Source organism: Zalophus californianus, chromosome 15, assembly GCF_009762305.2.
Source record: "Zalophus californianus isolate mZalCal1 chromosome 15, mZalCal1.pri.v2, whole genome shotgun sequence".
Lineage (NCBI taxonomy): Eukaryota > Metazoa > Chordata > Mammalia > Carnivora > Otariidae > Zalophus > Zalophus californianus.
Window position 1 is genome coordinate 33,701,622 of NC_045609.1, and position 15,434 is coordinate 33,717,055.

General features: G+C 37.7%; 2 protein-coding genes across 4 annotated transcripts in view; both read left to right on the top strand.

Annotated features, from left to right (window-relative positions):
- The window catches only part of MCU (mitochondrial calcium uniporter), a 200,902-nt gene that overhangs the window by 164,621 nt on the left and 20,847 nt on the right, over positions 1-15,434 (top strand). For all 3 annotated transcript variants that reach the window (XM_027596291.1, XM_027596293.1, XM_027596292.2), the window contains exon 3: positions 14,383-14,553. In XM_027596291.1, coding sequence (XP_027452092.1) covers positions 14,383-14,553 — 171 coding nt within the window. The remainder of the gene's footprint in view (positions 1-14,382; positions 14,554-15,434) is intronic.
- LOC113923486 (casein kinase I-like) lies at positions 3,234-4,570 on the top strand. The gene is given in 2 exon segments (XM_035724263.1): positions 3,234-3,700; positions 3,702-4,570. Coding segments are annotated over 2 exon segments (1,245 nt in total). The 3' UTR covers positions 4,480-4,570.

Here is a 15,434-nt window from a genome sequence, read left to right on the forward strand (position 1 = left end):
TTACGAACTACCAAAATGTGATTGAATTTGTTCTTTCACAAAAACCTTTTTTGAAAAGGTTCTATAAAATTGACTTTCACATTGCCAAGAAAAGCTGCCACGTGAAATTGGAAAGACCTTTTAAGTTTTATGTGCTGACATTTTTGAACTGACTTAGCTTGGAGTAGAAGCAAATTTATGTCAAATTTCAGATGATGTCATCCATTCTAGGATTCCCATCATTTATTCCAATAATTTGAAGTTTTGAAGGAATTGGCAATTATCCCATTTCCCTCCAGAATGCTACTTGATGAAACTACTGATTTGTTCTAAGGAGTTAGTTCCTAGTTTTTGTCTGTTAATAAGCGTGTTGACACAGTCCAAGAAAAATCTCAAATATGTGAGATTTTCTTACAGAAATTAGACAAGCTGTTAACATTAATGGTCGTTACCATCTTTGGAAAGATTGTTAAATTTCTTTGCCAAAATAACTACCAGAAAAAAAAATATTTTTGACACTAAGGAAGATTTTGGTACTCTGCACAGATGGTGCATCTTCCAAGCTTAGTAACATGCATATTTATATTGCCTTAGAGAAGAAAGGAGCCCCACCCATTGTAATAATACATTGGGTTTCTTTTTTTTTCATTGGCACATACTAGAGTTGAAGTCTCTTCCAAAAGCCCTAAAAGAAGCCTTGCCTGCTACCATAGAAGTAATCACCATCATGAGAAGAAGATTTTATCAAAATAGAGTATTTTCCTTTGCTTGATTAAACTTTGGACAGGAGTTTTGCTTTTTAAGAAAAGAGAAAAGTTAGTACAAGAGTTTACTTATGGCTTGATTTATTCGGAGATATTTGGGATTTTATGAATGAGCATAACTTCCAATTTAAGACCTTTTAGTCATTATTGCAAATTTGATAGAACAATCATGATGAGCTCCTTTAACCAACAGTAATTAGAAATAGACAACCTTGTGAATTTCCCAACTGATGGAGGAAGTTTCCCTGGGGCTGGTCATGAATGGAAAGCTGCATCAGTTTCTCTATAAGAATTGAAAAACCTTCAGGGCTCTTGAAGATTACTTCCACTCAGAAACCTTAAAATCGAATTTTGGATTTGTAGTCTTTTCTTTTGATACTGCATCAAAACAGTGATATGAATTCACTTCTAAGAGTCTTAGGAAATTCTTAGGTTCCTTGCACATACCTAGCCTACCATTATCATCTGGCAAAAGTGAGCTATGTTTATATTTGTTACTACATATCTTTCTCAGAGTCTCAGAATTTTCACTTCTTTTCATGAAAACAAAAAGGCACAACCTTTTAGAAAGCAAAGATGATATTCAAGTTAACCATGTTCCAAAACCAGGCCATTGTGTGACTTCTTTATGCAAACCAAACAATAGCAGCCTTGTAATTGAAATGGTTTTTTATATAGAATTAAAGTTTATTTTATTTAATTTATACAGTTTTATCTCTTTAGAAAAATAGGAAATGGCCATTAATTTGGGGTTAAAAATGAGGAAAATACTTTAGTTTTTGTCAACATTTATTTTAAAAATATGACAATGTAATAGTCTGCTTGGGCTGCCATAACAAAATAGCATAGGCTGGGTGGCTTAAACAACAAAAATTTATTTTTTCACAGTTCTGGACGCTGGAAGTCTGAGGCATGGGTGCCAGCATGGTCTGGTTCTGGTAAGAACTCCATGAGCTGGCAGATAGCTACTTTCTCTCTGTGTTCTCATGTGGTGGGGAGTGGGGAGAGTTCTTACTCTTCTTATAAATCCACAATCCTAATAGATTGGGGCCTGTCCTTTGTCCTTTATGACCTCATTTAACGGTAGTTACCTCCTAAAGACCCATCTCCAGATAGTCACACCTATGAACTGGGCGGGGGCACAAATTCAGTCCATAACAGGCAATATGAAGGAAATCAGTTTCTGATGCAATAAAATATATCTAAAATTTTTATGTATAAATTGTTTGAATATTTTCAGGAAATAGGGCCAAGGAAGGAATCCATACCTCAGTGTCTCAAAGAGGTCAATTATCCAAAAATACCAAGAAACATGGAATTGGTTTGTATAGTATATACTGTTTTTCTTCTTGTTGCCCTCAGTGGAACAAGTCATATTTGTTATCTTGAGATTTAAAGGCGTGATTGGATATATTCTATGATTTTAGACTTTGGGTTTTAAGACTGTAGTTTTTATGAAAATCAAGAGAAACTATTAAAGCAGGCGTTTTTTTCACATATTCTCATTGAATCTTCTCAGCAGTCTTGTGACATACGAGAACCCCTACGTTATAAGTGAGAAAACTGAGGTACAGTTATATTTAGTAGTGTGCCCATGGATTCAAGGTGTCTCCTGTGGTAGAACTTGAGAACTATCAAGCTGAGATTCCAAAACCATGCTTTTTCTGCTTACTCCACTGTCTGTACTTTAGGACTGTATTCTGCTTCTCACTACCCAGAAGTTAAAGTGGGCCAAAGGTCAAGGTTTAATAAAGTTATTTTCACAGCAGCACCATCAAAAGCATTAGTTTTAAAAGGAAAGAATGTTACACTACTATATTGGGACGGGACTTCATTTTTATAAAAGCAACAAAAATTTTTAATTCTCAGTAGAGTGAGTACATGAATGAAAAGAAAGGAGGGGATGACCTTTTAGCACAAATGGTTTTGACATTTATGAGAAATATTTTCATGAATTCATTTTAGAAAAACCAGAATTAACAAAAGGTACATAGGTTGTATGGCTATTTAACATCAGACTGATAATACCATATATTCAAAGATGGTTTATAACTTTGTGTTTTTCCAACTTTCATCATTTAAGCCTCATAATAACTTCACAAAAATAGTTTTACATAGTTTACAGAGATTCAGTTGTACAAATACTGATTCACCTGAGGTACAAAGTGAAATATGTAGTTGATGTGATTAAAATTAATTTATAGGCACACCTGGGTGGCTCAGTTGGTTAAGCGTCCAACTCAGTTTCGGCTCGAGGTCATGATCTCAGGGTCCTGAGATCAAGCATTGGGCTCTGCACTCAGCAGGGAGTCTTGCTTGTCCCTCTCTTCTGCTCCTCCGCTGCTCTCTCTTTCTCCTAAATAAATAATTTAAATATTTTTTTAATTTGTTTTAATTTAAATATTTTTTAAAAGTTAATTTATACTACTGGTTAGAAAGAAAGAACTGGAGGAGTGAGGTGGATCCGCTGCCGCCGCCGCCGCCGCCGCCATGGAGCTCAGAGTCGGGAACAGGTACCGGCTGGGCGGGAAGATCGGCAGCGGCTCCTTCGGAGACATCTATCTCGGTGCGGACATTGCTGCAGGAGAAGAAGTTGCCATCAAGCTTGAATGTGTCAAAACCAAACACCCTCAGCTCCACATTGAAAGCAAAATCTACAAAATGATGCAGGGAGGAGTGGGCATCCCCACCATCCGGTGGTGTGGGGCGGAGGGGGACTACAACGTCATGGTGATGGAGCTGTTGGGGCCGAGCCTGGAGGACCTGTTCAACTTCTGCCCAAGGAAATTCAGCCTCAAAACTGTCCTGCTGCTTGCTGACCAGATGATTAGTCGCATCGAATACATTCATTCGAAGAACTTCATCCACCGAGTTGTGAAGCCAGATAACTTTCTCATGGGGCTGGGGAAGAAGGGCAACCTGGTCTACATCATCGACTTTGGGCTGGCCAAGAAGTACCGATGCCAGGACCCACCAGCACATCCCCTACCGTGAGAACAAAAACCTCACCAGGACAGCGCAGTATGCCTCCATCAACACGCATCTTGGAATCGAACAATCTCGAAGAGATGACCTGGCGTCACTGGGCTATGTGCTCATGTACTTCAGTCTGGGCTCTCTGCCCTGGCAGGGGCTGAAGGCAGCCCCCAAGAGGCAGAAGTATGAGCGGATTAGCGAGAAGAAGATGTCCACCCCGATCGAAGTGCTGTGTAAAAGCTACCCCTCTGAGTTTGCCACATACCTGAATTTCTGCCGCTCCTTGCGTTTTGACGACAAGCCTGACTACTCCTACCTGAGGCAGCTCTTCAGGAATCTCTTCCACCGCCAGGGCTTCTCCTATGACTACGTGTTCGACTGGAACATGCTCAAATTCGGAGCCAGCCAGGCCGCTGATGACTCTGAGCGGGAGCGCCGGGACCGAGAGGAGCCGCTGAGGCACTCCCGAAACCCAGCCGCCCACGGCCTCCCCTCCACGGCCTCTGGCCGCCTGCGGGGCACCCAGGAAGTGGCTCCTCCCACCCCCCTCACCCCTACCTCACATACTGCTAACACCTCTCCTTGGCCCGTGTCCGGTGTGGAAAGAGAGCGGAAAGTGAGTATGCGGCTGCACCGCGGCGCCCCTGTCAACATCTCGTCCTCCGATCTCACAGGCCGGCAAGACACCTCCCGCATGTCCACCTTACAGATTCCCGGTCGGGTGGCTTCCAGTGGTCTTCAGTCTGTGGTGCACCGATGAGAACTCTCCTTTTTGCTGTGAAGGGCAGACAATGCATGGCTGATCTACTCTGTTACAATGGCTTTACTAGTGACGCGCCCCCAGGTCTAGAACCGAAATCTTTTTTTTTTTTTTTTTAAGATTTTATTTATTTATTTGAGAGAGAGAGAATGAGACATAGAGAGCACGAGAGGGGGGAGGGTCAGAGGGAGAAGCAGACTCCCCGCTGAGCAGGGAGCCCGATGCGGGACTCGATCCCGGGACTCCAGGATCATGACCTGAGCCGAAGGCAGTCGCTTAACCAACTGAGCCACCCAGGCGCCCTAGAACCGAAATCTTAACACCGGGAGCTCTCCAGGCCGCCCACCCAGCGACGCCCGTGGGGGAAACAAAAACTAAACCAGACAGACTCCAAAGTGCTGCCGTCACAGGGGCTGCAGGGCCTGCACCGCGGGCCCCCCACGTGGACTCGGTTGTCGTGGGCTGGGAAGAAAAGCAGAGTGTGAGAGACAGTTGCAGAGAAAACCAGACTCCCGCTCCAGAGCCTTTCGGTTCCCCTCCAGTGGCGGTGCTCCCTGCTCCCTGACAAGCCTGCTATAACCACCGATCTTCTACTTGGTTAAGACAGTTTTGTATCATTTTGCTAAAAATTACTGGCTTAAATCTGTGTAAAGAAAAAAAAAGAAACAACTGGATTTATTAAGCTACTAAAGTTATAATTATGTAATTGGGCTTTCTCATATTGCTGTGGAAAGATATTTCCTACATAAATATTTACATGTTTTGAACATGAGTATTTTTCAAATGATGTTAATATGTGACAGATTTAGTATATTTAACATATTATGAATAATGTAAAGAAAATTTCAGTGATCAATTTTCATAGTTAAATGGATTCTTCTGAGATTATTGTGAAGCAAGTATGTTTTGTTTATACATGTTAATTACAGATTTCAAGGATATTTTTGACATAATGTAATTTTGCAATAATGTAAGGTAGGGCCTTACTATCACCAAAATAATATTTAGTTTATTCTATTAAAATGGTGATCTTATATCTTGCCTAACATATAATTTAATGAGAAAGTGTATGGGCCTTTGGAATTATATTTATGAATGTAGAAGTGAGTATTAAAAATAAATTGTTTGAAGCTATCTAGGCACGATACTAGTAAAAAAAAAACTAAAAGGTATATTAGGAAGAATAAACTTTATTGAAGGACATAAAACAAGATAAAAATAAATGAACGTGAAGACAACATTGTAAAAATTGTCAGCTTCCCTCGCCTGAATTTATAACCTCCAGTGCAGTGCTAATCTAAACCCCAACAGGAACTGCTGAACTTATTTAAAAATTCATATGAAAGAATAAAACTATACAAATACCTAAGATAAATTTGGAGTAGAAAAGGGGGGAAGGTTTGCCCAAACCACATATGAAGATGTATTTTTAAAACCATAATAATCAAAACAGTGAAATACTGGTTCAGAAAAGATTGTAGGGTCAGATTAGAGAAACATTGCATATATGGAAATTTGATGTGTGATAGAATTAGTATTGTAAATCAAGAGAAAAGGCAGACTATTCAATAAATACTGCTGTTAAAATTGACTTCTTACCTCACAAAAGTAAATTCCAGATGGCATAAGGAGTAAAATGTGAAACAAAGAGCTCAAAAAAGAAAAGAAAATTTGGCCAGATTTATATTGGAAACTAAAAACAAGGACTGCTGTTAACTCTTTTAGCCTGTTTTTTCTTTATAATAAAGAACAAAAAAAATCTGGTTTTTCAAGGGATGAATAAATTGTGGTATATTCCTACAGTAAAATTCTACATAGGACTTTAAATGAATGACCCAGAAATGTGATTCAATTTGGATAAATCTCAAAGCATTATTGAGCATAAAAGGCAAGTTGTAGAAGGTTGAATACAGTACAACCATTTATGTAACATCTAAGTACATGCAATAACCATGCCATATTTAGTTATTTAATACCATATAGCAAATTATGGCCATACTTAGTGGCTTAAAACAACAATAATCCTTTATTATCTCATGTTTTTATGGATTTGGAATTCAGGAGCAGTTTAGCTGGGCAATTCGGGATCTCACTGGGTTGCAATCCCATGTCAGCTAGGGTTGTAGTCATCTTAAAGGTTTGACTGGGGCTGGAGGATTCAATTCTAAGGTGGCTCACAACATGGCTGAGAAGTTAGTACTGGCTCTTGATAGGAGACTCCACTTCTTCTCAATGTTGGCTTCTCCATAGGGCTGCAGAATTGTTCTTGTGGCTACTGGGTTCCCTCAGAGCAAGTGATCCAAGAGAGCAAGACAGAAGCTACAGTCTTTTATGGCATAGCCTGGGAAGTTACACACCATCGCATCTGCTGTATTCTACTGATTTTTACAGACCACCCTGATTTGATGTGGGATGGGACCACACAAGGATGTGAATACCTAGAGGCAAGGATCATAGAGAGCCATCTTAAAGTCTGGCTTCCATATACTATATATGGTATATTGAGCTGTGTGTGTCTGTCTGCCTGCCTGTTTGTATGTATATCACGGATGGCAATGCTAAACACCAAATACCAACTTCAAGAGAGTGGTTTCCTTTGGAAAAAGAAAGATTACTCTATTTAATTGTGGATAATATTTTGAACAGGAGCAAGGCTGGAATAAAGTAAGGAGGCCAATTATAATATAGCTGATAGAAGAAAGGTGGTCGTGGCCTGGACTAAGAAGATGGTAGTAGTAGAGAGAATTGGCAGGATTAGAGATGTTAAGAAAATATAATGAAAGGACATGGTGACTGATTAGATATGAGGAATGTCATGTTCTGGTTCTAAGAGTAGTCAGGGATATCAGACAATTTTCTGGATTGGGCAGTAGTTAAATAATCATGGTGTTATTGACTGAAATGAGAAATGTCAGAGATGAGTGGTTCAAGGAAGATTAATTCAATTTTAGGATTTTTTGAGTTTGAGGTATGTGTACAGGAAGCTCAGCAGACAGTTGAATATAGGTTTGGGACATCATCAGCATTTAGATGGTACCTGGACAGTATGGAAGGACACGAGATTACCTAGAGAGTATGTGGATTGAAAAGCACAGAGAACAAGGACAAAGCACTTAGAAACTTTCAAAAGGGATGAATATAGGAAGAAGAACCTATGAAGGATAATAAGAAAGTGTAGACAGAAAGGTACAGAACAACCAGGAGAGTATGGAATCACAGAAGCCAAAAGGAAAACTTTTTATAAAGTGAAGGAGTAGGTTGACATCGTTAGATGTTGCTAAAACAAGCAAGTTAATTCGTTCTTCAACCCCAAATGTCTATTGTCCTTGCACTTCTCTTCTTAGTCTGGAAAATCCCTTCCCTTTTGTTTTTATGCCAAAATGCAGTCATATTCTCCTTCTCAATATTCATATTGGTTGACCCATAATTTCCTGGTTTCTTTGAAGCACACTGCTGTAGAACATACTTAGATTATTTCTTATTTTATTGAAATGGAAATCAAAGCAAAAGATTAAAAATAAACCCAACCAAAGAACTACCTGATGCAATTTACACTTAAAAAGAATATTTGTCTCTAGAGAATAGGAGCTGTTAACTGTCAGTAGCTTGTAAATACCCATTGTGACTTTGCTACAACCAGCAACTATTTTATATATTGTTAAACTTGAGGAACTTGGGTAATTGGTTTTGGTTGCAAACCAAGAAATCTGACATTTAATAATCTAGTGTGTGGCAAAGAAGGAGACCTGGGGATTTATTTCAAAAGCAGTATTATAATAAGGGTTTGTCAGTCCTGAAGTGTGTTATTCCATGCAGAGCTTCTCAGAGCTTTCATATTTCACTCCTTTGAAAGGCTTCATGATCTTTAGTGTAAAAAGTGGCTGAGAAAGACCTTAATTTTCTCTGTTGACTTTATCTTAGTTATTTTAAAATAGTAACCCCTAAGCACTTAAACTGTGAAACTGATGCTTTAGTGAAATCTTCCATGCTTTTGTGTTTAAGACTCCCATCTTTTATTTAAATTCACCTCTGTCTGCTTCTTGAAATCTGTGGCTGAATAGTTTTTTTCACATATAGAAGGAAGATATGGGGGGGGCACAGAAATAAATTTAAGTTAGTCACCTAATTTTATGATGCCATCATCATTACTGCCTATAGAAGAAGTGGGGATATTCATGTTAATGGCTCTGACTTTAAGGAAACACTGGATTGCTAAGGATTCTTTTATTTTTTAAAAAAGTTTTAAAAAATATTTTATTTATTTATTTGTCAGAGAGAGAGAGCACAAGCAGGGGGAGTGGCAGGCAGAGGGAGAATCAGGCTCCCTGTTAAGCAAGGAACCTGATGCAGCACTTGATCCCAGGACCCCGGGATCATGACCTGAGCCAAAGGCAGACACTTAACTGACTGAGCCTCCCAGGCGTCCCGCTAAGAAGTCTTTTAGAAATGAAGAAGAAAACGACAAAATTTTCAAATATCTTTAGACATTAAAAACTTTAGGTAGTACTTACTATATATTAAGTTCATATAATTATCTTTGGCCTCTTTTTCCTTAGGAAACATAGACTACCCTTTTGGAAGAATTAAAGAAATAGAGATTTGTCTTCTTTTCAATTTTTATGTAAACATTCATGTATCCAGAGAGAATTAACTGCTATGGGAATTGCTGCCCTGCTGTCAACAACTAGAACACCAGATAAAATATGTAAAACAGTTGTTTTTAGACATTGGACAATAAGGACCAGACTGTGATCTCTGAGAGAAGAAAAACAAATAGGATTGACCCTATATTGCCTCAGCTCACAGCCTGAGGCCTTGGCTAAATTCTAAACCACAAGACCAGGCTAGAATAACTTCCAATAACAATTACCAGAAATTGTAAAATGGATAATTCTTAGTGTGCATACAGGGCCAGAAATCATTTGACTTCCCTCCAGTCAGAAAACAGACATCACTGAATATATGAACATTCAGTGTTCATTGAATCTTAGAAGTGGGGCCAAATAAAGGAAATCTAGATCTGTCCTAAGAAGCTTTCTAAAGGACTTGAAAGGATCAAAATAACATGCAAATAACTGTACAACAAGATCCAGCACTGAACAATGTAAAAATCATGATGTCTAACCTCAAATCAAAATTTACTAGGCATATGAAGAAGCAGGGGAAAACAGACAGAAGAAAAATTAGTCAATAGAAACAGATCTGGAAACAACAGAGATGATAGAATTAACAGACAAGGATTTTAAAATAGTTATTATAAATGTGATCTTTATATTCGGGGGAAAAAGGAAAACAAGCATATGAAGAAAAACAAGATATAAAAATAAACAGATGTAACTTCTAGAGATGAAACATAATGTCTGAGATGAAAAGCAGTTATAGATGGAATTAACAACAGATTTAGACACTGCAGAAGAAATTATTGGTGACATTGAAGTATATAGCAGTTAAAACTATCCAAAATGAATCTGAGAGGGAAAAAACTGTGAAATACAAGAAGAGAGCCTCAGTGCCCTGTGAGACAGCACTACATAGTCTAATTTAAGTATAATTGGAATCCCAGAAGGAGAGAGGTAAGAACTAGAAAAAAATATTTAATGGCCAAAATTTTTTCAAATTTGATAAAAACTATGAGCTCATAGATCTAAGAAATTTAATAACTCCCAAGTAGAATACTTAGGAAACCATAGAAAGGAACATTGTAATCGAATTATTAAAAACCAGTGATAAAGAGAAAATATTAAAAGCAGCCATAGGAAAAAAGACATATGTACAGAGGAATAAAGAAGAATATATATGTACTTACATATACTATGCAAACTAAAAGACATAAGTTCTTTAGAGTGCTAAAAAGAAAAAAAAATATGTCCACCTAGAATTTTTTTACACAGCAAAATGTTCTTCAAGAATGAAGGTGAAATAAACCTCAGACCTATCAAAATTGGGGAGAGGGCGCCTGGGTGGCTCAGTCGTTAAGCGTCTGCCTTTGGCTCAGGTCATGATCCCAGGGTCCTGGGATCGAGTCCCACATCCGGCTCCCTGCTCAGCAGGAGACCTGCTTCTCCCTCTCCCATTCCCCCTGCTTGTGTTCCTGCTCTCGCTGTGTCTCTCTCTGTCAAATAAATAAATAAAATCTTTAAAAAAAAAATTGGGGCGAATTTATTGTCAACACATCAGCCCAACAAGAAATGTTTAAGGAAGCTCTTCAAGCAAAAGGAAAATGATAATAAATAGAAATTTAGATCTATACTAAATGAGTGAGCAACACCAGAGGGTAACTATGTGTGTAAATATAAAAGATATTTTTCCTCATTTTAAAATTTCTTTAAAATGTAATTAGTTGTCAAAGTAAAAATAATGTATTGTGTGGCTTATAACATGTAGAAATAAAATGTATGAGAACAGTAGTACAAAGCAAGGGAAATGGAAGTGTGTTGGTCTAAGATACCCTACAGTGGTAAGTGGTAAATTATGTGAAAGTCAACTGTAATATTACAGGTTGAAGATGTAAATTATAAACCCTTGAGCAAGGTTCAGCAAACCCAATAGGTCAAATGCAGGCCACTGCTTATTTTTGTAAATAAAGTTTATTGGAACACAGCCATGCCCATTTGTTTAATACCTAGCCCTTTACAGAAAAAGTTTACCAACATCGGTAGGGAAACCCCTAAAATCATAAAAAGGTATAGTTAATGAGGCAGTAGTAGAGATTAAATGTAATCATAAAAATAGATAATCTAAAAGAGAGCAAGAATATTGGAAAAGTAGAAGAAAGAACAGGTGGGTCAATAAAGTAAGTAGTAAGACTTATACACAAGTAGATTACACAACCATATTTATAATTTATTAAATGTAAAAAATTTATTAAATGTAAATGTAAATTTATTAAAAATATAATTTATTAAATGTACACACTTTAATTAGGCTGAGATTGGAGGGTGCTTTGGTGGCTCAGTTGGTGAAGTGTCCGACTCTTGATTTCAGCTCAGGTCATGATTCCAGGGTCCTGAGATTGAGCCCTGAGTCAGGCTCCATGCTCAGCAGGGAGTCTGCTTAAGATTCTCTTGCTCTCCTTTTGCCTCTCCCCCCATTTGTGCAGTCTCTCTCTCCATCTCTTTCTAAAATAAATAAATCTTAAAAACAAAACAAAACAAAAACCAAGGCTGAAGATGGTCAAATTGGATAAAATAGCAAGACCCAACTATATGCTGTGTGCAGAAAACCCACTTTAAATATAGACACGGATAGGTTAAAAGCAAAAGGATGAGAAAAAGTATAGCACAAAAACATATGTCTACACAAAGACTTGAAAGTGGGTAATCATAAAAGCTGGAAACAGTCCAAATGTCAATCAGGAAAAGGAATAAATTATAATATATATATAATATATATAATGTATATAATATAAATAAATTATGGTATATCCATACAGTGAAATATTACTCAGTAATAAAAATGAACTACTAATGCATGCAACAATGTGGGTTAATCTCAAAATCATTATGTTGAGAGAAGTCAGATACAAAGGAGCCTGTACTGTATGATTCCAGTAATATAAAAACTCCAGAAAAGCTAAATATAAATTGGATCAGTGGTTGCCTAGGGATTAACTGGGATGGGGAATAGGGGAATTTGGGGGAGTAATGGAAATGTTCTTTATCTTGATTATTGTGTCAAAACTCATCAAATGTCCATTTAAAATAAAAGTATTTTATGTTATTTACAAACTATGACTCAATCAGGGTTACTTTTAAAATTTACTGAAAGAATGTAGTGTGGATGGCTCAGTCACTTAAATGTCTGCCTTTGGCTCCGGTCATGATCCCTGGGATCATGGGTCCTGGGATCGAGCCCTGAGCTGGGCTCCCTACTCAGTGGGGAGTTTGCTTCTCCCTATCCCTCTGCCCCTCCCCTACCCCCCCCCCCACTCATGCTCTCTCTCTGTCTCAAATAAATAAATAAGATCTTAAAAAAAAGAACGTAATGTGAGGCTATCATATACATTGTGGGCCTTATAAATTACTAGAATAGGCAAGGAAATAAGATGTAAATAATCACAACACTGCAAAGTGTGATGCATTTGGAATCTCCAGAATGTTAATCTGTATGTTTCCTCTCAACTCTTCAATTTCGAGGGGTATGAATACTTAGAAACATTATAGAATGTATCTTCTGATTCTTAAAAAGCTAATAAACATTATCATGTATCTATCAAGCAGTGTGTTAAGTGTTTTATTTTTTTTAAACATTTTATTTATTTATTTGAGAGAGTGATCCAGAGAGAGAGCGCATGAGTGGGGGCAGGGGCAGAGGGAGAAACAGACTCCCTGCTGAGCAGGGAGCCTGACATGAGACTCAATCCCAGGACGCTGGGACCATGACTGAGCCACCCAGGTGCCCCGTGTGTTAAGTGTTTTAAATGGTTTATTTATTCCTCAAGACAACTCTGTCAGTTAAGGATTAAATCTATTTTATATATCAAAAAAGTGAGGCTCAGAGAAGTTACATACTATGCCCAAAGTTAAAAAGCCAGGATTCCATCCCAGATTTGCCTCTAAAGCCTACTTTCCTTCACAGGCTAGTGCTAACTTATCATCTTTAAATGCTTGGTTGTGAGGCACCTGGTGGCTCAGTCGTTAAACGTCTGCCTTCGGCTCAGGTCATGATCCAGGGTCCTGGGATCGAGCCCCGGTTAGGCTCCCTGCTTGGTGAGAAGCCTGCTTCTCCCTTTCCCACTCGCCCTGCTTGTGTTCTCTCTCTGTCAAATAAATAAATTAAATAAATAAAATCTTTAAATAAAAAAATAAAAATAAATGCTTGGTTGCTCAGGTAAAAAATTCTGGTTCAAAACTTATTTATTTAAAAAATTCATATAAAAATTATTTCAAAAGAGTTATTTTATTCTGACATTTGTTTTAGTGACTAAGGCTTTGTTGATCAAGACTATTGAGGAAAAAGATAAGGAAATAGGAATTCTGTGCTGTAATGTAGAAAATCTTTTTTGAGTTTTATAGCTTATTATGTTTCCTTTAATAACTTTTGTTAGAAAATCCCAAATAGTTGAGCTTTGGCTTCTAGCTGACCTCAGGATGATGTTCAAGAGAACAGAAAAATAATTGTTTTGATTATATCATAATATATTCATATTGTATAAGAGAATACTTACTTACCAAGCACGTTGGAAATAATAATTATACCTTAAATAAGAATTGACTGTCCTTGAGTAAGGGTCTCACTTTTTAATGTATTTTCACATGTTATTTCCCAGGGATTCTTGAAAGGCATGGCTCTAAGAGCCACCTCCTACAGGTTATGGAGCCTGGCCCAGCAATCTCTGGCTACTTAATAAAATCTTCCTCAGTAGAACTAGGGTTTATATTCACCAATACCAAAATGTTTACCTCAGATTTCTGGGAAAGTTTCTCTCTGACCTACTTAGAAGATAATCCTTTGCATGTTGTTTTTTTTTTCCCCTGAAAAGTGAAAATTGTGTGATCCATATGATTGATCTTCCATAAGCCAGTTCCCAGAATAACCTTCAACTAAAGCTAAAGGACATATTCTTAAACCTTTGAAAATATTTTAGGGGCGCTTGGGTGGCTCAGTCGTTAAGAGTCTGCCTTCACCTCAGGTCATGGTCCCAGGGTCCTGGGATCGAGCCCCACGTCGGGCTCCCTGCTCCGTGGGAAGGTGCTTCTCCCTCTCCCACTCCCCCTGCTTGTGTTCCCTCTCTCGCTGTGTCTCTCTCTCTCTCTGTCAAAATAAATAAATAAAATCTTAAAAAAAAATATTTTAAACCACATTGGTAATAATAGACCCTATATAAGAATAGTAATAATGTAGCTTTAACTTATAATGGAATCTAATCTAATTATCATGTGATTATGGGTCTTTTTCATTCAGATGTGACAGTGGTGTATCAAAACGGGTTACCTGTGATATCTGTGAGGCTACCATCCCGGCGTGAACGCTGCCAGTTCACACTCAAACCTATCTCAGACTCGGTTGGTGTGTTTTTACGACAACTGCAAGAAGAGGATCGGGGAATTGACAGAGTTGCAATCTATTCACCAGGTACAGTCACATTCATTATTAATTCCCACCCAACCCTCATTTCACCCCTGACCACTTCTACACACACACACCCCACTGCAAAAGAATCCCACACTCTTAACTTTAAAACACTTTTTTTTTTTTTGCTTAGCAAATGTCAGGAGAGACAGTGATTTGTCTCCCAGTTCTCAAAGTATAATTGTTCAATTTTAGGACTGTATATACACAAAAAGTCTCATTTAGAAGCACCTCACATATGATGCCATGGGCAGAGATGAGCAGTCAATCACCTTTTATGCTATTGAACCTTTTATTATTACTTTAGGCATAAAATAAATTTTTCTAGTGGTTGAGCCCTTATCTCTGGGGATATGAAGTGTTAAGGACTTCTTTTTAGATCTTCTGTCTTTCACTTGAAAGTTTACAAAATAAAGACATATATGATTGGAAAAGAATATGAAATAAGGCACTGAAAATTCCCATTTGACATGACATCTGTCCTATTTATTTATTTGAATACCTTACAATTTTTTTCCATTCTTTGAAAAATCTTAAACCTACAGAAAACATAAAAGACTATATAGGAAGTACCTATTTACCCTTGGATTTACCAGTTGTTAACAATTTGCCACATTTCTGTGCATTAAGTAGTTTAAATATACTTAATTTTCATCTTATCTAGTAATATAATTAGTAGACCCTATCATCTGTCCCTACCAAATTACTGGCAACTAACCAGTAATTATACTGAGAAGTACATAACATTAGAAAGCATTGTGCTTTTTACTCAACTTCCATCACAGATAGATACGTGACATTCATGCAGCTCTCCCAGCAACCCTAGATTTCCAGTTAACAGCTATAGATCTTTGTAATTATTTTACTTGTTCATAAAGTTCTGT